Source organism: Globicephala melas, chromosome 13 (genome assembly GCF_963455315.2).
Source record: "Globicephala melas chromosome 13, mGloMel1.2, whole genome shotgun sequence".
Taxonomy (NCBI): domain Eukaryota; kingdom Metazoa; phylum Chordata; class Mammalia; order Artiodactyla; family Delphinidae; genus Globicephala; species Globicephala melas.
The window spans coordinates 49,502,192-49,529,030 of NC_083326.1; the positions used below are offsets into that span (position 1 = coordinate 49,502,192).

Below are 26,839 nucleotides of genomic sequence, written 5' to 3' on the forward strand. Positions count from 1 at the left end.
ATTACAGTTTATATAGTTGGGCAAGGAATTGGGGTTCTTCCTTTGAAGAAGTCATTGATTCTTCATGTTTGACATGTGGATAAGAAAACTGAGGCTGCAGAAAGATAAATTTTGTGTTCACAACATGACCTTTCATGATAATGCTTTGTAGTAGAAGAATTTGAACTGCCATCACATTGTAATTGAAAACTTATTTCTGTCATAAAAAATTACTTCAGTCATAAAAAATTCCTGAAAATTTGCCCTAGTTGGAAACTTTTAGGTTTTCTTAATTTATTGTATGTGATATTTTGATATCAAGGCGGTTTCCAGTGGAGTTTTTTTTTTCCTGTTAAAACACTATTAAGTAGATCTGAATTTCAGAAAGGGTTTCTGTCTTTTCTAAAACCTACTGTTGGACTGTGTACATGCCTCCAGACATGCTGAATATAATATACAGTAATCCAAAATACATGTGTACCATATTTTATATTAAATATCATTTTATTTTTAATTATAAAAGCGATACAACTAAAAATAAAAAGTTCTACAAACCTGACTCAACTCTGAACTATGTCAAATGATCGTGTGTGACCACATGGCTGCTTCGTTCTTCTTGGCTAACAAGTTAATGCTGGCCTTTGAGCCAGTTTGTGCTGTCCCAGAAATCCATGGAACATGGGACCCAGGGCGAGCAGTTCCACATGTTTCCATTAGGTCAACTGCAGGTGGCCAAGAGTTTTCCATGGGAAGAAGACAGTGTCAGGAGGCTTTGAGTTTTAATATGATCCTGTCATCAAAACTGACTCTGTGGGCTTCCCTGGTGGCGCAGTGGTTGAGAGTCCGCCTGCCGATGCAGGGGACACGGGTTCGTGCCCCAGTCCAGGAAGATCCCACATGCCGTGGAGCGGCTGGGCCCGTGAGCCATGGCCGCTGAGCCTGCGCGTCCGGAGCCTGTGCTCCACAACAAGAGAGGCCACAACAGTGAGAGGCCCGCGTACGGCAAAAAAAAAAAAAGAAAGAAAAACCAAACTGACTTTGTGTCAACTGTTCTCATTGTAATTGAACCTACATCTCCAAAAATGTGTTTTTTAAAATAAAATGTATCAGCTCTTCTATGACAATCATCATGTTTTATCTGTTCTCTAAACCCATTAGGCAAAAAACTGGGAAGATTGACACAACAAAACTTGGAAACGTTGGTGCTCGTTGCTGCTAATAGCTTAATAAGCAACTTCTTAATGCCCACCCGCCTCCACCTCCACCCACCCCCACCAGCCTCAGCCCTCCAGTCTCTCTCCTCCATTCCCCACCCTTCAAAGTGCAGCTCTTCCCACCACACAGCCGGGCCCTTGCTGAAGCCTTACTCAGCCATGTGCATCCCCCAGCACCCTGCCTGCCTGTGAATGCGGGACCATGTGCAGCAGTGTTTCTCCAAGGGAGGCCCCCCTGCCTCCGGCACCTCTCGGTCACCTCACATGGCTGGTCAAATGCCTCTTTCTGGGCCTCGCTCCAGACCTACTGAATCTGAGGGTGTGGCTGCGAGGGTAACCATTTTGAATAAACACTCTATGCCCAGATTTAGAAACCACCCTATCTTATATCTATGACTTGTATTTTAGAACCAGATTCCACGTTCTTCGATTGTTTACAGTTGGCTCAAATGTCCACATACCCATTCACAGAGCCAAAGAAACAACACAACAATCCTAGATGGGAAAAGAAAGCCTCAGCCCAGCACCTGAGAAAAACCATTAAGGGCTTCACGGACTTCCCTGGTGGCACAGTGGTTAAGAATCCGCCTGCCAATGCAGGGGACACGGGTTCGAGCCCTGGTCCAGGAAGATCCCACATGACGCGGAGCAACTAAGCCCGTGCGCCACAACTACTGAGCCTGCGCTCTAGAGCCCACGAGCCACAAGTACTGAGCCCGTGTGCCACAACTACTGAAGCCTGCGTGCCTAGAGCCTGTGCTCCACAACAAGAGAAGACACCGCAATGAGAAGCCCGTGCACTGCAATGCAGAGTAGCCCCACTCCCCGCAACTGGAGAAAGTCCACACGCAGCAATGAAGACCCAACGCAGCCAAAAAAAAAAAAAAAAGAAAGGGTTTCAGTTGACCACAAACTCAGTGAGTCAGTATTTGGTGTGGTTGGCTTAAAAGCTAATTCTAATTTAGGCACAGAGATAAAAGTAGAGGAGATGGAACCAAGGAATGTCCCATCGGGCCACATCTACTTTGCAGTGCTCTGTTGAGTCCTAGCGCCCATGTTTTAACAGAGGTCTGGACAAATTGGCATGTGTTCAAAGGAAAATGCAAAACAGGAGAGTGAGAAGCACATGGAATAGGCTGCAGTTATCCCCGCTTTCAGTGCATGCAGATCTTGTCCCATGAAGGCAGGGGCCCAAGAGGGCTACTCCCTAAAAACACCTTAATCTCAGAGACCTACAACTGGGTGGACCCACGGGGAGAAGCCAATGTTTGTCAGTTGGGTCTCTGGTGAGACCACAGGAGATGATTCTGGTGATTCCAAGACACAACTGATTGGTACAGACTTCCTGTTCTGTTTCCTTTATTGAGAGGCAAAGAGATGATTCTGCGTTTGACATGAGAAATTTCTAAATTAATTATAATAACTTAGCAAATAGCTGTAATATATCTCAAGCAAGCCACCCCAGTATACAACATAATGATGCCCTTAAGATGAACTCTGTCATGATTATAAAGAAAAAGTAAAAGAGATAAAAGAGGAAAAGTGAGTTTGTTATTATGTATGGGAAATTCCTTTCCAAAGTTCTCACCATGTGAAGAGCATCTGCTCGTAAGATTTGTGCTCTCACTGTTTCTAACGCGTTTATACTTCTCATGACCGCAGGACGGGGGCACTGCCCTTCTGGCCGCCAGTCAGTATGGGCACATGAAGGTGGTGGAGACCTTGCTGAAGCACGGAGCCAACATCCATGACCAACTTTATGTGAGTGTGTTTCAAGGGGGCTCTTGGGGGACACTTGCTCACTCCCTTATCACACATAGCATCGCAGTCTAAATTCCGATGCCAGAAGTGGCATCTGATGCAAAGTATTACAGTTATCAGAGAACTTCAGGGGAGTTGTAAACAGTGTAGAATGATAGAGAAATTAAGAAAGTTGGTGATTAAGATACGACCCGTGGATTTAGGCATTAGGATATATGTATTAAAAGAGCAAAACACTCAGAGGTCACCAAAGAGACCAGTACTGAAGTCAGAATGCCAAGGGTTAAGAGAATGGGAGGTCAATGAGTGATAGTAGAAGGACAGCACTCACCTGAGAAGTATTAAAACAAAGGAGAAAGTTGACGTAAGATAGAAGTTTCACTCATTAGTTATACGCTCCTTTCCTTCTTGACAACCATAGACAATATAAATGCATTTCTGTTTTACTGGCATCATAATCAAAGATGTCATTAAAGATGTCAATCTACTGTATCATTAAATTTTTTTTCCAGGACCAAAAGCATTATGACATTTAAATAAAAATGTTCCTGACAACTTTATCCACCCTTCCAAAGTTCAATACCTATGAAATGAGTGATGGGGGAGGATCCTCTGGTAACAACCCTGTTGAGGACTTGCTCCAGAATTTCTTGTCTGATCATCTCATGGATCTAAAAAGAACAGAAGAACCAATAAAATATTCCTTGGTGAACTTCAGCTTACAATTGTATCAATGCATGTTAGGCAGAATAAAGAACAGTTTGAATATGGGTTAAAAAAAAAAAAAAAGAAGTGACGTCTGAGACATCAAAGGAAAAAGATAGAGTTAACCAGGTGAGCTTTTTCTATGTAGAAACCCATAATCTTATTTACCCATCTTTGCTCTGCCTTTTAAATCTCTTGCACATATGATATATTTCATGTACCTATGTAATTAAGAGCTTCAAAAATAATGTGATACATACTTATTTGTAACACGACAAGCCCAGTGTATGGACTTGCTGAAAACCAACACAAGTCCTCCTGTTGTAGAGTTATTTGGAAGGAAGAACACAAAAAAGGAGAAATCAAGTTATTTGGAAGAGAAGTGAGGATGGGTGAATGAAGACCTCTGAAATACATGCACGCCATTGACCCTGAAAGGCATTCACTGCCAGTGTGGGTCTGTTTGCCGCTAATTGGCAATTAGCACATTACCCAAGCATTTTTAATGGTCACTCTAATTCCGTAGAATTTATGGCAAATGTTATTCTTGTTTTGGAGGAAAAAATAAAATATGGGGAGATAAAGTGACTTGACAGTCTCATGGTGAAGAGTGGAAGAATTCCTGCTTCCATTTGTCTAGGAACCATATTTTAGGCTATTGTACCACTAGACATGAGCCCTATGCCCAGGGGTGCTATACTTTCATAGACATGTAATGAGATGTGTAGGTGTGAACTTTTCCATTTGAACACCCTTTCCAGAGTTTGCACAGATACCTCTGACAAATCACCAGCCTCTTTCCATAGAAACTAGCCTTAGGCTTTGCACTTCAAAATCTGTTACCACTCTGTGAACCTGTAGCATTCCTGGTTCAGTGACTAAACTACTTGATTGCGGTCTGAAGGAATGATTCTCAACTCTGGCTGTCCATTAGAACCAGGGAGCATTAAAAAAAATTCCACTTCCTGGGCCCACCCCTGACCAACTAAACTGGAGTCTCTGAGGGCAGCTTGGGCAACAGGTGGTTCTGACATGTGGCCACATCTGAGAAACAGGGGTCTGCAGCTCTGTATTTCTTCAACTGTATATAGTGAAGTTGTATCTGAGAGTGTGTATGAGTATATGTATGTGCAGGTTGAATAGGAAGAGCCCCTGTCTTTGGAAAAGGAAAATGGGTTATTGTTTTCATAGCATTACCATTAATAGTCAGCAATCCAAATTGACTGTGGGTATAGATTTTGTACTGTTAGATAACATTCTTCCATAAGGCTCCTTGAAGCAACACTTAATTTTAGAAATGTAGAGTTTGGGGAGATCCCATTCCCATGGTAAATTCCTCTCTGTTATAAGGTAACCTAGAAATTTCATGCACCAGAACTTCCATTTTGTATTAAGACTTTTACCCTTACCTAAACAGTCCAAATATAAATGTTTCCATTAAAAACAGTTGAAATACAGGGCAGGGGGCAGGGAGTGTCAATGATTCTTGAAAACTTCTAGGAACAGAAATGTGTGACGCACAGTAAAAAAAAAAAAAAATCCAATGCATGGAGATCCGTTTTGGAAAATTCCTAAGAGTTATCAGCTGCTAAGGGCAGGGAAGACTTTCTGTGGCAACACAGTAAGGAACAGCTGAAAATTGTATCCCCATATCAAACATTTGCTTAAAAATCTGTACAGGCTGAGACTTCCCTGGCGGTCCAGTGGTTAAGACTCCGAGCTTCCACTGCAGGGGTGCGGGTTTGATCCCTGGTCAGGGAACTAGGATCCCACATGCTGAGTGGCACGGCCAAAAACAAAGAAAGAATCTGTACAGGCTGATTACTTTTTTAATGATTGCGTTGAGGGCAGTCTGGCAGCTCAGCTGACCCCCACTGGAAATTCAGCACCCTCTGCCTGGTTGGACTTGTAGGGAAGGTACTTTGATCCTGTGGTTAATGTTCCTGACTGTGAGGGGTGGTAATTAGCTGGGTTAAGTAGTTTTCCACTTAGGTCTGAAAGTAATGAGGCTCACTCTGTCCTGTGAATGCTGCCTGTGTGAAGTAAGCACCTGGACAGGAGGTGTGCTCTCGACTGACCGATGTACTTGCTGAAATTAACCAATGATACATCTTCAAGATAAAAGAAACACCCAAAAGATGTACAGGCCCAGTTAAAAAGAAAACTAAAGAAAATTGGAAACAAGCACTTGCTTTGGGCTTTTTATGCACGACTGCTTAGTTGTGTGTATAGGTATTGTTGGCGTCTGCCGGGCTGGCATGGAGAGAATTCATGGACATTCTTACCAGGGTGGGTATTCTGGAAGCATCTTGTGTTTTAAAGCTTAGAGGAACTGCATGTTGGGAGAACATGGATAAGGGAGCATGAAAGAGAAAGGAGTAGGGAATATCTAATTAAAAGGATACTTTTCTTTCCCAATTCATTAGAGCACAGAAAATAGATTTGAGGGATTTCTTTTTTGTTTTCTATTAACAGATTTTTTTTTTTTTAATGAACACTTAAGCTCTCAGTGACAAAAGGACTGCAATGGAAAATTGTATTAAATGTGTATGTTTTTTAAATCTAAATACAAGAGGGTGGACTCTGAGATCATGCAACAAAAGCAGAAGGCAGCTAACGAGAAACCTATGCAGACAGAGAAAAATGATGATTATTTGGAAAACCTGAGTTTTCCAGCTAGATGTACCATAAGCTGTATGACCAAGATTTTATAGAGTGAACAGTCATTACATATGTCGTAACTCATCCTTATACAACTGTCTATTTTAAACTTTACCTTTCAGCCTGACTTAGTGTGATGTTTTAGAATGGTTCTTCAATGAAGAAAACGCCACACATGTTAAAAGGGGGGGAGGGGAGGAAATAAAAATCTAATTTCTTTTATAATAAATGTGAAAGATGACTTGTTAACACTTTCAATTTGCTATCTGTCAGGATGGAGCCACTGCACTCTTCCTAGCTGCCCAAGGTGGTTATTTGGATGTGATTCGATTACTGTTGTCCTCAGGAGCAAAGGTCAACCAGCCGAGGCAGGTAATGTTTGCGCGTGCGCATGGGGCGGTAGGCGGGGCGGTCCTGCGGTCCTGCGGCAGCACGTGCCTAAGGTAACTAGTCAACACTGGGCGTCTCTAAACCCTTTTGCCTCTGGGTAAAAGTTCATCTTTGATTAGGGTTTTCCCTGTTCTTTGCCTTGGGCTCACCCGAAAGCCTATGAAATCAGGCTGACACCACTATTCAGGATGTTTGCCGTCTGAGGACAAGTACAGACTCTGCCATCTCCTGTTCAAATAAATGATGGCTGTACTGGGGTCAGGAGAGTAGGCTAGCCTGGGACATAGGTAAGTAGAGGCGGGTCAGGTAGCCTTGCCCTTGCTCAGTCTCTCTGTTGATATGCTGCCTTATCTCTTACCCACCACTTCTTGTGCTGAGCCAAAGAGGAGTCCATGTTCTTGGAATCATTACTGGGTTCTGCACCTTCATCTCTCACCATTACAACACCACTGAGACTTCATTTACCAAAAGAAGTTGTTATCTGGCAAATCAATTAACTGATACTTAAAGGAACAGGACTACAAGGTAATACAGGCCACATTTATAAATGGTAATGAACCATCCAAATGTAAGGTATTATAATTAGCCTCTCATAACTATTTCTGCACTAATCCATTTGTTTTTAATGAAACATTTCAGATTAAGGTAACAGTACTTTAAAGGTAGTTTTCTAGGGAAAAGTCAAGCTGATAACTTACCAGTAAATGACATGCAGGCAGATTCCCACTGTCATGTGGCCTGATATGGGAAGACCTGTATTCTCGTTAGTGAATAGCTATAGGAACCTTAAGGTCGGCCTGAGCTCTTGGCCACAGGCTTCTTCAGACTTTAGAAATCCAAGTGCATAAGGAACGTGAGAAAAGAAAGAGCCTTTGGGCAAAGTGGATTGGAGGTCAGGAATCCTGAGTTTTAGATCCAACTCTGCCACTAACTAGCTGTGTGGTTTTGAACAAGTAAATGAACCTCTCTGGACCTCTGTTACTTTATCTGAAAATTAGAAGGCTGGACAAAATGATCCTGATAATATCTTCAAGTTCCCAAATTTTGATAATTGTTTTATTAAATGTTCACTCTGTATTTCTTGAGCACTTGTCATGTGACAGACACTGCTATGAATATAAGATCATAATTTTAGAATTTTAAAGATGTTCTTAGGTTTGGATGGCCCCAGTAATACTCCTGGGAAAGGATGCTTTTAGAAAAAAATAGCACTTCCATACCTTCCAATGTTGACATTTGGGAATTGGAATTTAGGATTTTCTTGTTGGTCCTTCTTATTTCGAAATCATTGATTGATTCTGAATCAGAGTCTTCATTTTTGAAAATTAATGAAAGGAATTTATTTTAGATTGCTTAAGTTTGATTTGGAGGCCATTATTGAGGGTACCACTGCGAATTTAGAAATGAGAGATTATCGAGATGGTCCAGTCTCTCTGTACATCTGGCACTCCAAAAACTCTGGTTGTAAAGATGCATTATTTGTATGCCTAAGGTACTGTTTGTAAAAAACCAAGTTGACATAAGAGATCATATTTCAAATGTTGCCTGAATTATGTCCATTTAACCCTAAATTGAGTAGTGTGATGGCATTAAAGCCAAGAAGTTGAAGAGTAAGCCATCAGGGCTTCCCTGGTGGCACAGTGATTGAGAGTCTGCCTGCCGATGCAAGGGAAACGGGTTCGTGCCCCAGTCCGGGAAGATCCCACATGCCGCGGAGCGGCTGGGCCCGTGAGCCATGGCCGCTGAGCCTGCGCGTCCGGAGCCTGTGCTCCGCAATGGGAGAGGCCACAACAGTGAGAGGCCCGCGTACCGCAAAAAAAAAAAAAAAAAGAGTGAGCCATCAGTGCCGTGGTAGCCACAACACGCCACAGCTGTATTTCATCCCTCAGGAGTGAGGATAACCTGGGCAAAGTGGGCGACCCAGCCTGGGAACGGGAGGAGCCCACCCTTAGGTCAAGGAGCAAGTGACATGCTCTTCCAACAACTACATCTAATGCAACTGTTTGGAATTGTGAGTGTCCAGATCTGAAAAGATTGTTATTTAGGGAGAGGTGTTTTATAAAATATGAATTGCTTTAGGGGGGAAAGTGATGAAATTTTTCCTTTTCATAGAGTGCCAGTAATCCCTTTGTACCCTCACACCATAATCTTTTTACTACCACAAGCTTATAGTTAAAGGTGATCTAGCTAGGTCAGACTAGTCCAAGTTCTGTCTTCTGTAAAAGAGTAAACTTCGCATATTTAATTCCATTCCAAGAAAACAAGAAGTGTCAGAAATACAGCAAAAGTGCTATCAACCCCAACTGACTTTGTCACAAGTTATGAAGAGGTTAAAAAAAAAAGTCTAATTAAAAGTTTCCATTAAAATGGCCTGTACGTGGTAGACGGTTATATAGGTAGGACATTTGGAAGCCAATGTTTTATTCTGAAATCTCAGCTGCCACATTGAATCACTGTCAGAAAATTCTTGGATTTATAAAATAAGGACAAAGATATTTGCCTGGTTTAATTTCTTAATATTTTTAGATAAATCTGATTTCTAATTTTTGCTTCGCCATTCCAAGGAGTCCTGACATTTTATGGTACACTGTGCCAGGATGTGAATGAAGCTGCATTGAAATTATTCAGCTAACATTTGATCTGAGCTTCAGGGAACCTGAACGGTAGCAGAAATGACTTTTCCTTGTAATTCTATCACTGAAGAACTAACTGAAAACCTTCTTAGTACTCTTGTAGAAGGAATCCTATGCATAGAGCAAGCCATAGGCAGATTTTGGAATGACTAATTTCTTTTTTTTTCTTTCTTTCTTTTTAATTTTTTATCCCTGGAAAGACTAAATTACTGTTTTGAAACTTGAAAATTTTCCCTTCTAAGCTGTCCTGAATAAAGAGGTCAAGAGTCACAGACATAATTGAAATCCACAGTCATTTAAAACCTCATTTTCAGTTCTCTGTGTCCTCACCAAGTGGAGTTGATATGACTCAAACCTTTTTAATCACTAGCTGAGATGGCTAGTTAGTCTGTTTTCCTACCAACAAAATGCTTTGACATATACTTTTCCCAACTCAACTCACGCAGCCCATTAACATGATGCTTTTATAGAGTGGCGAAGGTCGGGCTCTGTTTACCTGGGGCTGAGGTTGGCCAGTCATCACTCATCTTTGTCTAGTCCTCTTAATATGCTAATCAGCATTTCTTTGAAGCCTGACCGAAACGCCATCTTATAAAATGCCTTCTCTATCAGAAGCCTTGGTTTGGACTTGTATGCAGAGATGCTGGGACCCAGACAGTATCCTTTCTCCCAGGTTGTAAGCTTGGAGGGCAACCCAGTGGTGGGCAACGGGCAACATAGAGTCAGCAGATGGGTGCAGTGTCCTGAGGGTTCCGAGAAGGGAGCGGACCACAGTAGGGAGGCCCTGCTGCTTGCATGCCCTCTACTCTCAGAAAAGCCGTGTTGACCGCCAGAGGACACCCTGTGGCCTGGGCAGAGTGCCCACAAGGCCTGGAAGGCTGCAGGGCATGGTGATCAGTGACTGGGAACTGGAACAAGGCTCCGATACAGGGCCCGGGCTCCTGAGCAGGACAGGAGGATTCTAAGAGCCAGCTAGGAAGCCAGAGCCACGTCTTGGGGCTGGGATTGCGATTGGGGGAAGTGAGCAACTTGGTAGTTACAGGGATATGGATAAGAAAATGAAACACAGTCCCAGTTTTGCTCATGAACTGTATGACCTTGAACAAATCGCTTTGTCTCCCTGAATCTCATTTTTTTTCTTCTGTAAAACCATGATAATGATGGTACCTTTGCTATAGGAATACTGTGAGAATTAAAAAAATAACTGATCCCTGCAAAACTCTTCATGCAGTGGCCAGTATAAACCGAGTACCTAGTAAATGTTAGGTATGGTATTATCATTTCTATTCCATCCAGGCCTTCCTGGAATAGAAAACCCATCAGAAATCAAGGCTGCTCTCTTTCCCTCGTAAGCCAAGTTGTCTCTGTCATCTCAAGGTCCCTTCTTTCCTGTCTTTCTCTCTCCCTACTCCTTTTCATTTTGATCAGCTTCCTCTGCCTACGTATCTTGTATGCGGTCCCCAAGTTTACAGCTCAGACTCCCAGACTCTCGGCGTAGCCATGTCACTGTCGCAGCTCATCCCTGCCCTCCAGGCCACAGTGGACTGGCTGGCCTGCCCATCCTCAGTCTGATCACTTGTGGCTGGGAGAATGGGTCAGGGTGTGGGCAATGCAGGCATCTAGTAACATCTTTTACAGATTCATTTGCTGGACCAAGGACACAGAGTAGAGGGACCCAGTACTGAGAAATGGGCTCCAGGGCCGGTAGCAAAGTGTCTCCATATTGAACCCCCCTGTGTTACTGATGAGGTTCCTTGAACCCCCAACTTAGAATAGAATTGGTCCCCAGCACTTGCTGTCTGGCTCAAGCCTGCAGGTGAAGTAGCCTAAGTATAGGTACTAGAAGGCAGTAGAAGCAAAGAGTTAGTGCCACTTAATACACTTATTGCCATGGGAGAGAATGGCTTTATGGTTTTAATTCTTTTTTCTAAATCATCTTTAGGAGCCTAAATAAGACCGAATAAAATTTAGTCTCTAATACAAGTCACATCATATACTCCATCTCATGCTGTGACCTCTCTATAAAAATATATTAGAAGAGACTTGAAAATATTATCTCAAATGGAATGAGGGAATAACAGAGCTGGAAGGAACTGCAAAAGTCCCCTATTTAACCATCCATCAGGTACTAGAAGCTGATTGGGAATCAGCCACTGGCAAGCCTCTGCAGGCGTGGGGAACTCATTGCTACCTCATCAGCTCATTCAGTCTTTAACCAGCCCTCCTTATCATTCCTTTCTTACATGGAGCCAGTGTACCACTTGGTATGCAAAATAAATTTTTTTCCGCTTGTCATGCACACAAATAGTAAACAACAGCTGTCATAACCCCAGTGAATCCCATCTTCTTCAAGCAAAGTGTTCTATTTCTTTAAAAAAAAGTGCAGCTGAGATTGTAACTTCTACTTCATGACAATTTCTTTGATTTAATATACTTTAAAACTGTATATTTTTGTCAAGAAGTATTTTAAAACTCACATAAATATTTTCAGACGTTTTTCCTACTCCGATTCTCTCCAAAGCTCTACAAAAAAGAAGCTAAATCGACTGAATTGCCCTCATTTTTATTATGAAGCCATCTTCACAATGAAGAAGCTGACTATTGTAATAGAAGGAAAATATATGACAAGGCAGAAATTGAGGTGTACGGAAGAGGAAAACCTGTCCTCTTCACAAACTAGATAATCAACTGATAAGTAATTGGATCTGACAAGAGTTCTCTAATTCACATTCAACTTCCTGGGTTCAAAAATCAGCTTTGGAGAAGTAAGCACCGGTAAGGAAATACACAGCTTTCCCCCAAATCTCATTTTCCCAATCGTTCTTACCTGCTCGGTCAGTTATCTTACAGGGTAACTGGGAGAATCAAATTAGATAAAGAACATGGAATGCTTTGTAGACAAAAGTACAAATTAAATTACTTACTGCTTTTCATGATAAATAATATCCAGATCCATTTTCTAAGCATCTGTTGGCCACTCCTTGTGCTTAGCACATTTCTGTATGTTTTCTCCTTCACAAGTATCTCTGTGAGGCTAATGTTTTTGCAGAAGGGGACGATGAGGCTCAGAGGGATTTCCCTAAGGTCTCACAACCAGGAAGTGGTGACTTTTTTTTCCACCTACTATGACTATTGCAATTAAGGTGATAACATTTGATAAAATATAGAAACATTACTGTTATAATATAATAGTTGTTGCTGATATAGCACCTCTCAGCACTTTCCCACATAGTAGTGTCAATTAATAGAATTTAAAAACAACCAAACCCTTGGAAAGCACGGGGAACAGCCTGCTGGCTGCCTTTCCTTGCCTGCCCTCTGGCGGCGATGACAAAGAACAGATGAACCCAGAGCGGGCAGAAGGGGAAAGTGCATCCGCATCTGAGCCCAGGAAAATCCTTTGTGGAGCCCAGACCCTCTGTCCGGTCTCCCAGGGCCCTGCCCACAGCCCTTGGGCTGTAGCCAGCTGGATTTCCCCCAGATCCTTCTAGGCTCCTGATTTGCCATCACCCCACTCAAAGGTCTTGGTCCTCTGTCCCTTTGCCAGGACAGCAGTGGGCAGTGACCCTGCTCCTGCTGCAGGTGGTACACTGGAGCTGAAATGATATCCTCCAGCAGAAAGTGAAACTTTAGCTTCTGTACCTGAATCATCTTGCTCTCAGCCCACAGTCCCACTGATGAATAATTCAGTCTTACATGACTAAGGCAGTCTCTTTGGGTCCCATTACCTTAATTGCGTTTGAGGTTAAGGTTAGTCAGTTCTGGGTTCTCCCTCTTCCTGACCTTCTCTCCAGGTGACCCAAGTTCTCAGAGGTCAGACTATCACCCTGGCATTGGAGTTGGGATGGGGATGCTCGTGTCTGCTCCTTGTGCTGGCTTGTCAGCCTCCCTGGTCCCTGAGCATCCTGCATTGGTCCCCGAAGGCGCAGCTGGTCCACCATATGTGGGCCCTGCCATCATCTACGTCCCTGATGTCCCGTGGCCTTATCTCCCCAACCCAGGCTTACTCCAGGCCACTGTTCAGCCAGCACTTCTGATTTCCTTCAGGCAGGCAGGCAGGGACTCCTGGGGGAATGTGGGCCCAGGGTATTGGGAGCGTGTCCAACATGGGTCCAGACGGCTCCCACGGCCGTTTCTCTTCTACCTGTGAGGCACCGGCCAAGCACAGAGCTCCTTAGGGGGCTTGCAGTTTTCCTGGGTTTCATTCCAAGAACAGGAGAAAATCCTTTCCTATCTGGAATTCACTATAATTTATCTGGGTGTTTCTAGCACCCTAGCTTACCCAACCCAGATTCAACCCAGAGCAGGAGGAAAACATAGACACTCATGACCCTGCCTCCCCCATTCCTCTCTAGTGCCTCCCTCCTGCACTAGAAGGGTTTTCTAGTTTCCTTTCTGTCCAGCAGGAACCACCCTCCTTGCTGTCAACTCCTTCTCTGTCCCCTGGATGTTTCACCTCTTCTTCTCTGGAGCAACATACCTCAGCTTCATGGCTCAGTGTGCACAGAAAAAGGGTCACTGGGCACATAATACACAGCAGGCTTTACCAAAACTATCAATCTGCTGTAGCTGGGCACTGTGCGGCAGCCCCCAGAAGACGCAGTATCACATCCTGCATAAAATTATGGTCCCTGAGAATGACATGGCTTGGAAGGATTCTGGACACAAGAGCAGAGTGGGAGCAATGTCTTTAGCTTTCTGACCCTCAGACCGGCCTCAGAGGAAATCGCCCCCTCTCCTGTAGGAATGAGGGGGCCCCACGAAGCAGGGTGTGTTGTGTGAACCCACCCGTAAAGCAAACAGGCAGAGTCTGGGCAAAATAAGGACAGCTGGCCTCTCCCCGGGTTTGTCGAATTTGGTTCTGCTTGGTATGCCTGCAACACAGCCGCTTCCCACGCGTGTTCCCTGGAGCCCCGTGAAAGGTCCTGCCGTGCAATGGCTTTTATAAGCCAAGATCTGAATACTGGCACTTACCCAAGTAGTCCGGGCACTGCCCAATGCCAGCCTACTTACGTGGGTCAGAATCACCCTCGTCGTGGGCCGTTGGGAGCCCTCCCTGGGGCGTAACCCGCCATCCCGTGGATGCTGTGTCCTCTCCCCGCAGGACGGCACGGCGCCGCTGTGGATCGCGTCGCAGATGGGCCACAGCGAGGTGGTACGTGTGATGCTGCTGCGCGGAGCCGACCGCGACGCCGCCCGCCACGTGAGTGCGAGGACTGCCGCGCGCACGCGCGGGCTCGGATGGGGACGTCTTCCATTGAAGCCTTGACCTCCGAGTTTAACTCAACTGAAACGTGCGGAGGAGACGCAGTTTTATTCTGTCTCTTCCTCACCGGGGTTTTCTCCCAACCTCCGCCTGCTCTTCAGCAGGAAAACAAGGGAAAGGTCTGAATCAGTTGAAACCTAGCAACTGCTGCTCAATCCCTCTAAGGGGAAAATATTGAATTCCTTGAGCTCCTCCTCCACCTGGGCTGACCTCTGGATGACCCGGGAGGACCAGGTAGGAGACTCAGGCCTCGGCTGCCCTTGGGGATGTGTCCACCAGCGGCTGCTGCTCTGCCTGGCGCTGCGCCTCCTGTTGGCCTCCAGGCCACAGTGCAGCTGGCTCGCGGGGTCTGTGGTTTGGGGTCCTCGGTGCCCCGGCTCCCCGAGCTGCAGACCCCCACACCACATCCCCCATCGGCCTCCACTTAGCCTCTGTTGGGGTCACTTCATTTTTTTTTTTTTTTACAGTATCTGGCCTTTTTGCCCTTAATATTACCTTGCCTGTGTGACCCACCTCCACTCTCCCAAGTCTGAGCCCACAAAGGGGGAAACCAAAATACACATTCCTGACCACTTCTCTGTCCTCTCTTCCACTCTCTCTTTTTTCCTTCCCACAATCTCTGAAGTCAGAAAGGAAAAATCCTCTATTCTCATCTTCCTCCTGATTCCAGCTAAACCTTTAGAGCAGCCTGGGGTGTTTCCTTTACTACAGGAGAACTCTGTGAGCAAAATCCTCCAAATACAGAAATTGATGCGTGAAAGTAGGAGGAAGGGGGAATTGGAAAATCTCTTCTCAGGCCAGAAAAGGATGACAGAGCTTAATATTAATTTTTGAACTTGTCTTTTCATTCTTTTTTTAACAGATTTCAATCTATCCCCTTCTTACTCTCCCCCCATCACCACTACCACAGGTAGGCAGGTACCCAGGACAGACTAGAGCAAGGCTGTATACACGGGAAGGCAAAAAGAAAAGCAATTTAAAATTTTAAAACAGTAGATACAGTTCAACAATTATTTAAATCATTAAAAACAGTTCAACTGGGAATTCCCTGGCGGTCCAGTGGTTAGGACTCCACACTTCTACTGCCAAGGGCACAGGTTCAATCCTTGGCAGGAAACTAAGATCCCACAAGCCGCACAGTGAAAAATACTTTAAAAAAAAAGTTCAACAATTAATTTCTAAGTCATGAACGCAGAGAATGCCTCTTTAGTCCATCTGTGTTCTAAAAATATCCTCCTGAAATTCCCCTTGTTCCTGTACCCAATATTCTAAGGGACTAGAAGACCATGAATTCCCAGATGGCAGGGTTTGAAGATACTGTAATAAGTCACATATTTTGTGTGGTATTCTTTCACGCAGAATTAACTGTTTAATATGCTCTAAATGATTTTAGATTAAGAGACGTTGCAGGCCTCTGCTTTCATTTACACATTTTGCCTCCTTCTGACAAGCACATTCCCAGTTCTCAACCAACATTTCATTATTATCCAACACACACATATGTTAATAATCAACTTTTCTTTTCCTCTCTCTGTAAAGGATGGTACAACGGCATTACTGAAGGCAGCCAACAAAGGGTATAATGATGTCATAAAAGAGTTGCTGAAATTCTCACCCACCCTCGGTATTTTGAAGGTAAGACCTACAGAGAAAATTTTACCAACTGTAAAAGAGAGAGGATAGAAATTTAAGAAGTCCACACTGGGGACTGCAGTAGAATCTGGGTACCATTTGCATGGTTAGTTGCGTTACTGAGAGAACATGCCTACAATTTATCCATGTTAGAGATTCCCGGGCACTGGTAGAAATGGGAAGGTAATAAAAAGAGTGAACCGGAGTCTGTAGCTACCAAGTTTTCTAGGGTGGAAAAAAAATTAAACAATAGTACTGAAATTGCTAACTTGGAAATCACCCATATTGATATATCATTGGAAGATTTGTGAAATCCTCCACAAATGAAACACATGATTTGTGTCCCAGAAAACATGAGGGATAGGAACTCACATTCCTTCTCTTCATTATCTGGGGCAAAGAACCACATCGTTACCTTAGGTGGAATGATATAAGCCTCAAACATCTGGACACGTCAGAGAATGTGTCATTCTGGAGGGCTGCGTCTTCCAGAAAACAGAGCCCCGAAACTCCTTTTTTAAGTTGTAATCATTTTGGATTAAAATATTCCTCAACTAGAGTATCTACCAGAGGTTGGCAGTCTTTTTCAATAAAGGACCAGGTAACAAATATTTTAGTCTTTGTGGGCCGTACAGTCTGTGTTGGAACTGCTCCACTCAGCCATTGTAGAAAGCAGGCAGCCGTAGAAAATACGGCAACAGCAAAAAGTATGCCTGCATCCGATCAGACTTTATTTATGGATGTTGTATTTCTAAAATTTTATATTTTTACGTGTCACAAAATAGTCTTCTTTTTTAGATTTTAAAATGCTGAGCTCATCAGGATGTAGAAAAACAGGCGGGGCAGGGGGAGGGGGGAGTTAGATTTGTCCTGCGGGCTGTAGTTTGCTGACTCCTGGTATACACTCTAGCGTTTTGTTAAATAGAGGACACCAAACCTGTTCTAAACTTGGGACAGTAGTTTAGCACTTTTTTGGATTTATTGATGTATCTGAAGTCTACTTGCCCTTTAGATGCCTTCTGTCTGATCTTTATGGGTTTAGGCTCCGTTGTTGCTCTCAGCTGATACGGAGCTGCTGTTGGTATGCCGTTCTCTCTTGCCCCAGTGAGCTAATTCTAATCTTCCATGAGCTTACGAGTCAAAAAAGCTGTACTTTGTACTTGTAAAACTTGTTTGGCAAGTAAGAGTAAACAGTCTGTGAAAATGAATTCTCTATGAATAAAAGAAACTAGCTCCAGAAATGGACTTTGCAATATCTAGTCGTGTTGCAGACAGCTTTTAGGCTTAGTTTTTTATTCTTAGCCACACTGCACTTCGGCAACACTGGTAAGTTGGTTAAGATCTTGATAAGTGAAATATTACCAGATTAGTGTATTGCTGCACATGGCAAACATGGTGAAGCAAACAGGGAAAACGGCTACTTTGCTGGAGTTTTTCTCTGGGTATGATATTTAACGTGCCTACAAGATCAGAAAGTGTTTTACGTATATATATGAAGTAGTTAATTTGAAAACTAAGCTTGCATTTAGGTACTATTCACAGACATATGTACCTTCTAGAACAGATGTCTTGTGACTGCCCATCGTTCTTATATTGGGTTTATTATATTCTCTTTTCCCCTCCCAGAATCCAGCTACACGCTGCGCGTAGCTGCTTCCTTATGTCAATAAATATTTGCAGTAAATTCCATAAAATGTCAGCAACCTATCCACTAGACCCCTCAGTACCCAGAAATGCTCCAACTCAGGGCTGGGGTCGGGGGTGGTCCTCAACGCACCTACTCTTACTCTTAAGCCGTGTAGCTCCCAGTCGCTCTCCTACCCACCTGCGCGTGTGGAGTGTGTACAGCTGGGTTGACAACTCGGCCCATAGGTGAGCAGGCTATTCCTCCAGCCTTGCAGAAGTGTGCTCACCAAAAGCACAAAGACCTTAAGAAAAAAAAATGTTTGACGTAGCATTGTTGTTTTTCCCACAGCAAGTTCTGATGCCTCTACAACGGACCAAGTGAGCATGAAATCATGTACACGCTGGGCAGGTGCCTTATTTCACTTGCAAAAGGTTATTGGCAATATTTATACTGACCATACACGGTGTCCCTGAGGACACTGTACTAGGTGCTGATGTGACTTTGGAAAGGGAAGATAAGGATGAGCAAGGCTCTAGCATTACAGTCTCATCAGGCCGAGTACTGATGGCTGTGAGCTCTCTCCTGACACACACTGTCCTTTTCTCCTAGAATGGGACCTCAGCACTCCATGTGGCAGTGCTCAGCGGAAATATTAAGACAGTCGCGCTGCTCCTGGAAGCAGGGGCAGACCCAGCCCTGAGAAACAAGGTACCGTCTTAGTCATCTTTTCCCTCCATCGGGCGCCTGTGCAAAGAGATAAGGCGGCGTCTGCTGAAGCCAAGACAGCATCTTGGCTCCAGTCGCTCCTCATCCTTGGGCATAGTAAGGGCATAAAATGTTGTCATCATAGGTTATGAGTGAGCAGTACATTTGGACCCAGAGGACTATACTAAAACCCCTGTATTATCAGTGATTTTCAGGTAACAGTGGGGCGGGGGTAGGGGGCAGTGGTTGTGGGGAGTAAGGTTGTAAGTATTCTGTCATCAGAGAAGTGTCCTAAAAATGTCAAAGTTCCGGTAGTTTAATCGCCATCCCCCGTGGGTTGGATACTGGTACCTTGAGAATTGCCTGTGCTCTATTTGGTGACCTCATGGGGAAGATGTTGCTTTTTATATTGTTAACAGGACTTTGCCCCACAGTTCCAAAACCAACCCATATTTTTTTTAATTGAAGTATAGTTGAGCAAAACCAACCCATATTTTTTCACAGCTCAAAAATTGTCTTAGTTTTCAATTAAGCCAAACTTGGAGGTGGGAGGATGCCCAGTAACAAATGACTGTCATTGTATTTCCTCCTACTCAACGTCTGCATAAGCAGTCACAAGTAGAGACTGGGGGTGGGAGAGTAGCCTAGGAAAGGTCTAGAGGAAGCACCCTGAAACTACTGACTTTTGAAGGAAGAAGTATGGTGGGGACTTATTAACAAGGGAGGGTATGAAAAGCAACTTTCACTTTATACTTAGATAGTGTTTGAATTTTTATAAGCATCTATTACTGTGTTAGATTTTATTAATAAAACCAAAATCATATAACATTTCATGATATTTTTAAAAGAAACTATTAAGAAGTGCAATTAGACAACATGCCAAGAGCCGCCACTTTTTCTCATTCCACTTAGCATGTGGAATTATTACTTCCCCTGTTCCTATCTTTGAACTACTTGAAGACAACATTCCTGTTTATTTCTTCCTGAGATACATGGGTTTGTTTTCCATTAGCTGGTCTGGCTGTGTGATGAGCCCGCTGAAATCACAATTGCTCTCTTTTATCTTTGCACCTTGGACACAGATGTCCTAAAAAGATCGGTCTTCGTTGCTAAGCCACCCAGTACTGAATTAAGGCAGTTTCTTTACATAGAAACTGAAAGATGCAATCCCTTGTGTGTCTCGTGGAATCTCAGCAATAATGGTTATGGGGAATTTCCAGTGACCAAAATGCTGGTCTTTGGAGTGTCTGTGTAGCTGCCTGTGTTGGAGTTTTATCCTGCAGAAGCCCTTGGAGAGCCGGGAGTAGCTGCCAGGAAGCTGCACGCCTGCACACCAGGCAGCCTGTAGAAGCCAGGCTCTTCAGAGGCAGCTCCAGAAGCAAGGGTGTTGGGATTCCAGCAGCCACTCAGGACTCTTGAGGGGGTATTCTTGACCTTTATTCATTCATCCAACAAACACTTATTGAGTGCCTGCTAGATGCCATGCACTGTGCTGTGAACATTGTCTATGGGGAGATAATAGTGAAAGAGATTCACATAGTGTCTGTCTTCATGGGGCTCAGAGTTTACTGGGGAATAAAGATAATTAAACAAGCAATTGCAACACACAGTGACAAGGGCTGTCAGCAGGAAGTGAAGAACGCTATCGAAGGCTTCCTGGAGAGAGTCACTTTTCAGCCAGTACAGAAGCACCCTTCTGCTCTAGGGGCTCCAGGACTTCTGCTCTGGGGCAGATGCCAGAGGAGAGGGTAACCAATGGCCCAGTACCTCTCCCCACACAGTAGCCATCCCCATGGGTGTGGGGATCCCATGTTCCTGATACCCCCAACTGAGGACTCAGAACATATCTTCTCCCAGGAGCAGTGGGGACAGAGAGTGGTATGGTGCTGTGGGTCATGAGTATGGACCTATGGTCCTGCTCCATAATGAGTAAGATGGCCTTTAGGAGCTAGCCTGGGCGCTAGCCATCATAACCTGAGCAACTTGAGAATTCAGTGGGGACCCTCCTGACAGAGGAGTGAGACCAGGTTTTTAAAACTATATGGATGACACACAGAACAGTGATGTGATTGACTGAAGCAACACAGTTTGAGAGTATAAAGCCTATTTTAATGGTAATGGATATGGACATTCATGGAGATGGTCACACACACCATAACTTAACAAGCTTGTAGACAGAGGTGCAGCTTCTTAGATCCACTCCTCTTCCTGACTGTAGAGGATCCTCTGGCTACGTGCCAGCCTGTCACCAAGGACCAGTAACCGGTGCAAAACAGTTAGTTCTTCGTGAGGGTACTCTGAGACTGGATGCTGCTCAGGTCCGTTCTCCAGGAGCATTATTCTCAGCCCCAGGCATTAGGCCTGTACAACATCTGCTCCTGAGGAACTAAGCTAATACTAGACTTAACCCCACAGAGGGGTCTCTGGTCTAAGGCAGCATCGAATAGCACCTCTTGTTAGAGTCAGTCCAGCACCAGCATCAAGGGTCCTTTGGGTGGGCAGGAGTGCAGCTGCAGGACATGCTGCACAGCAGACTACTGTGGCAAACTCATCATTCCCAGCAAGTGAGGTCCCAGCCAGTAGGTGGGGGTCAGAGGGCAGGATCCAGCCTAGAAGGTAGGTATTGCAGGAGCTTCACCTAAGATCAGGGTTTCAGATAGAGCAGCCGGGGTTCCAGGTTTAACTGCAGGGGAAAAAAACAACTACATCCAAGTTCTCTCCCTGATGTGGTTGCCCTTCTACCCTTTAATTGCCTCTCCCCTGAATTCCCAAGAACATCCTTTTATTCATCTGTAACAACTGTTCTCAAAGTGTGTTCCGTGGACCCTTGGGGTGTCCTCAAAACCCTTTCAAGGGTTCTAATAGGTCGAAACAATATTCTTAATAATACAGAGACACTATTTGCCCTTTTTCGCTGTGCCGACATTTGCCGTAATGGTACAAAGGCAATGACGGATGAAACTGTTGGCACCTTAACACGCATCAAAGCAGGGTCACAAACTGTAGCGGCAAATGATTGTACAAACCTCTAAGTTATTTTACACGTTGTAGATTATTTTATAAAAATACCAGTTTTACCTAAGAATATCTTTGATGAAGCAGCAAACAATTTTAATTTTATGAAACCTTGACCCTTGCTGTATGTCTTTTTACTATGTAACAAAATTCGAAGTTTGCACCAAGCACTTCTGCTGTAGGCTGAAGCACATGGTTGTCTCAGGAAAAGCACTTGTGCAATTGTTTGAGTTACAAAGGGAGCCAGCCACTTTTGGGGGGGAGCTCCACTTTTACTTGAAAGAACGAACTTGTATCCATCACATGAGCCTGACAGCTTCCCGATACCTGTAGCTTTTCTGATGAATCAGTGATAATGTTAACGAATGACGTGAGCTTTGAGGATTGTATAATAAAATGTGTCAACATTTGGAAGATCTGCATAACTCAGTGAGCTACTATTTTCTAAATGGCCGGTACATGATGTTACAAACATGCATAGGTAAAAAAATCCACCTGCAGATAGATAGACCTATGGATTTTAATGCAACAGAGTAGAAAAATTCATTGATGTGGTTTCAAATTCCACATGGCAATTTAGCTTTAAGATAATTGATTGGATACAGAAGCAGATATAAGAATCCAATTGTCTTCTTTTAAGCTACACAGTAAAGACATATGCAAAACTGTTAACAGTGCTACGCTTCTAACTTTTCTGTTTTTGAAAATTTAGTTCTTTTTCATAAATATGTTATTTATGTTAACCTGTAATGGGTTTATTATTTTTAATGAATTAATAAATATACTTAATTTTTTTTCAGTTTTGATTAGTTAAAAACAAAAGCTCTTTTGGGTCCTCAATAATTTTTAAGAGTGTACAGAAGTCTTGAGACTAAAAAGTTTGGGAACCATTGCCCTATAATGTCTATTTCTTAAGATAGGGACTCACTCACAAAGTAAACACTTACAGAATGTGTCTCAGCAGCACTGTGAAAAGAAAGGACATAGAGTGAGGCTGGATCAGGTGGGGTGTCGGGCCACTGAAGCTGTTCTTCCCTGTGTGTCTTATGCTCTGGGTGTTTCCTAACTCTGCCTTCTCATCAAAAGATGGGTCTCAAGTCCCTAGCAGACAGACTGCCTTATATAATAAACTAATAAGTTATCAAATCGATTTATTTACAACATACTAGATAAGCTAGGCATTGTGCTGGAAACGAGGATGCAGTGATTAATAAGATATGGACCCTGGCCTCCTGGATATTATAGCCTAGTAAGGGATATGGCTAGATAGAAAAAATAACTCTAAAAGACAAATATCATATGATATCATTTATAGGTCAAATCTGAAATATGATACAAATGCACCTATTAATAAAACAGAAACAGACTCACAGACATAGAAAACAAACTTATGGTTACTAAAGTGGAAAGGGAGGGAAGGATAAAATAGGAGTTTGGGATTAGCAGATATAAACTACCATATATAAAATAAATAAACAATAAGAGCCTACTGTATAGCACGGGGGACCATATTTCAATATCTTGTAATAAACCATAATGGAAAAGAACATGAAAAGGAATATATGTGTTTGTGTGTGTGTGTGTGTGTGTGTATCTGAATCACTGTGCTGTACCCCCGAAACTAACACAACATTGTAAATCAACTATACTGCAAAAAATTTTAAAAAGAAAAATAACTAACAATGAGATAAGAAAGTAACCAGTGATATTTATATTTAAATACATTTAAAGAAAACCTTTAATGCCTTGATACAAAAGACTGAGTCCAGTGGGGTTTTTCATCAGTGGAGGAGCAAGTGTGGGTCAGGGGCCCCTCTTTGGAGTCCCTGAAACCACACCAACTGTGGGAATTCACTCATGCCTATCCTATCTTCTTTCAGGCCAATGAACTTCCGGCAGAACTAACCAAAAATGAACGTATATTGCATCTCCTCCGAAGTAAAGAAGGACACAGGAAGAGCTAACTTAGTTTCATATTCGACTGAAAGATAGAAACCTTAATCATATTGTCCAAAAAGAAATTGCTTTTCAAATAGTGTTGGAAATTCCTAGAAGAAGGAAAACGCCCAGAATGCCCACGCTGGGTCCCTGACCAAGAAGAGCTGTGCTTTGTGCCCTGAGTCAAAAGCAGAGCAGCTCAGGGACCCCTTCCTCTCATGTAGTGGGCTTCTCACACTGGCCTGTAGCCCCACTCCAGGGGGCCTGGCATGTTCGTGGAGTCCACAGAAACTCATTTTAAACTACATCAACTTGGGTCTTTCAGTTAAACTCTAAGATAGAGTTAAACCCTCTGTCTTAAAAATAGAAACAGAAAGGAAGCAGAAAGCTTTGTTCCTTTAAAAAGACTGAAAGTCTGACCTTCAGTGAATTGGTGCACTTTTGCTTTTGTGTTAAATGTATGTGTGCTCAAAGATATGGCTCCATCGTACTTTACATATATTTGTATGTCATTTCCAGTGTAAATTGTTCTCCTCTATGAATCAATAATGTATAAAGTTATATTATTGAAAAGCCACTTCTGACATTCCACCATGTGCTTTTCAAAGATGGACTGTTGAACTATAAAAAAAAGAAAAATTGTTCATTTTTACCTGGAGTCAATGTTGTAGGTATGATAGGATACAAGTGGCAAATTTGGAAATTCAGAAAATTACAAACCACAAGAAATGTAGGCTTGTCTCTTTGAACCATTACTTTGGGTCTATTGCTGGGAATCTATTTCCTGTGCCGTAACTAAGTAGACTTAATATGCTGTGGACTCTTGAGCTTCCAACACCAATTGCTTGATACAATGACTTTGGAGTCCTTGGATAAAATGTGATATAATATGTTGTTATTACTATTGCAGAAGTATAAGTAATAAAAGACTGTTACTAGTATTTAATAAGTGTTCATCTATGCGTGTATTTGGGTTGATTGATTCCAAGAAAGAAACCTGGGTTTTGTTGAATTATTCCTTTGAAGGGGGTCAAAATTTATACTCGATGCACTTTATGATCAATGGTGTCTAAATGCCTCAGTCAGTGCCTAACTGCACACACAAAAATTAAACCTTCTTTCTATAATCTACCATAATAAACACTGGTGGCATTTTGTTATTTAAACACATCTTTAGTTTTCTTGTTCATGTTCTGCTCTGGTTTCCAGCCAATGTTCTATGTTAAGATGGAGGGAAATGTTCTAAACCATATATATATATATTTTTTTTTTTTAACCAACTTGCAATGGTGGTACTAAAAGTATTATCTTTATGTCAGTAAATGAGTTATAATTTTGAAATTAGAAGATATTCTCTTAAAGTTTGTTATGATCAGTAAAACAGTCAATCAACAAAGATCAGCTTATTTTAATCCATGTCACAAGCAAAGCCAGTGACGAGCAACCCACAGGGCCCCCAGAGAGGGGGCCGACCACCCAGGCAACGAGCCTGCAATCTAATTTCTGGATTAAAAAATTAGAAGCTGTCTGTATTGCTAAGACATCCAGATATAAACATTTTAGTAGTTAAAAAGCAGTGCCCATCTCCACGCTGGCTTTCTTTTATTCAACAAAGTTGTACAAATACATCTTCTTTTATGGGAATTTCATAAAGCTATATTCATTTTGAAGAGGAAAATAACGTGGCCTGAAGTGCTTTATTTTTTTCCCCAACCAAAAAAAAAAAAAGGTTGCTCATCACTGATATAAATCAAAACAGTATAATGGGTACTGATAACAAAGTTCCAAAAGACAAAATGGGATGAAATGACAAACTTAATGTTGACAAACTTAATGTTTTTCACTAGAGCATGTTGTCCTGGGCCTATTTGTTAGATCCTTTAAAATGGATAATGTTCTTGACCAATATTAGGGGCATAAAGAATGAATTCAGTAGCTTTAACAATATTGAAAGGAGGCCTTCTTAACTGTAGGTAAGAGGTCTCTAGCTTAGAAGGATCACATTTAGTCTAAATGAGTCTAAATATTATCCATAGCAGGGAAGAAGATTGTATTAATCCCTCACCAAAGACTGAACAAAAGTTCTGTTATTTAAAATTAAATTGCATTTTTTAACTTTTTTTAATAAAGTTAAATTGCATTTATTTTGCACACAGGTAGATGATTCTTACTTTATGTTAATCTAATTCACAATTCAGTGCTCTGCATCTTAAAACTTAGAAGTAGCAATTCCTATGCAAATCGTTTGCTTAATTGAATCCCCAAAGTTTTTCATTACATTCATTTGTTTGATGACAAATTCCATGTTATAATTCAAAATAAAGTTAACGTACTACCCAATCTGCCTTTGCTGATTTTTCCTGTTTGTTCGTTTGGTTTTTTTTTCCTTTTCCCTGTTTGTTTTTAATCAGAAGTTCTTTCAGTGTGATTTTTAATAGTATGGAATTTTAGAGTGAATAATTCCGCTCTGTTGATAAATATATTGATATTTGGAAACTGAAAAGGATTAAGCTTTATGGACCTACGATTTCATTACTTCTACCATGGAGAACTTTTGTCATGATCCCAAAAGGTTTTTTATTCAAACAAAAATTCCTGGGATAGTCATGAAAGGTACTGAAAGGTACCTGAAGGTACTGAAAGGTACTGAAAATGAAACTCTAAGCTGTACATCGTGACGATTTGATATTTATAGACGCTGTGAAAGTATTCCCCCAGCTAGGTAATTAACACATCCATCACCTCACATATTGATCTTTATGTGTGTGTGTGTGAGAACGTCTTAATATCCATTTGTATTATCTATGATGCTCCTGGCTCTTCAGTCCTTTGCATTGGCTCTTTCTTCTGCAATAGTTGAGGATTTTTGCACAACTTCATATTTAGGAAACAAGTATTTGCAACGGTAACATTAGGAATCTGGAGCACTCCATGGCCTTTCTGGGATCCTCCCCTGTTCCATCCACCCTCTGCAACTGAAACCGCACAACGCAGATGGGACTCAAACCCAACCAAAACCCAGATTGGGGCTTGAATCCTGTCGTTTAATTAAGATTGCACACGTGGTCTAATGGTCACGTGGACTTAATGAAGCTCAGGTTCTTTATGTCTCAGCACAGAAGGAATTCAGGGAGAGGCAAAGTGGTAGGTAAGAAGTGGATTTATTTAGAGAGATACACATTCCATAGACAGAATGCGGTCTGTCTCAAAAGGCAAGAGCAGCCCTGGGAGAAACGCATGCCACATACAGAGTGTGGGCCATCTCAGAAGACAAGAGGCCCCGGAATATGGGGTGGTTAGTTTTTACGTGTTG

The 26,839-nt window shown here is 42.6% G+C and overlaps 1 protein-coding gene across 4 annotated transcripts in view; it reads left to right on the top strand.

Annotated features, from left to right (window-relative positions):
- The window catches only part of ANKRD29 (ankyrin repeat domain 29), a 44,315-nt gene extending 18,638 nt beyond the window's left edge, over nt 1-25,677 (top strand). For all 4 annotated transcript variants that reach the window (XM_030842548.2, XM_030842546.2, XM_060310917.1 and 1 more), the window contains 6 exons: nt 2,856-2,954; nt 6,594-6,692; nt 14,448-14,546; nt 16,149-16,244; nt 18,478-18,576; nt 23,469-25,677. In XM_030842548.2, the coding sequence (XP_030698408.1) occupies nt 2,856-2,954; nt 6,594-6,692; nt 14,448-14,546; nt 16,149-16,244; nt 18,478-18,576; nt 23,469-23,552 (576 nt within the window). In that variant the 3' untranslated portion in view covers nt 23,553-25,677. The remainder of the gene's footprint in view (nt 1-2,855; nt 2,955-6,593; nt 6,693-14,447; nt 14,547-16,148; nt 16,245-18,477; nt 18,577-23,468) is intronic.
- Nucleotides 25,678-26,839: the final 1,162 nt, after the last annotated feature.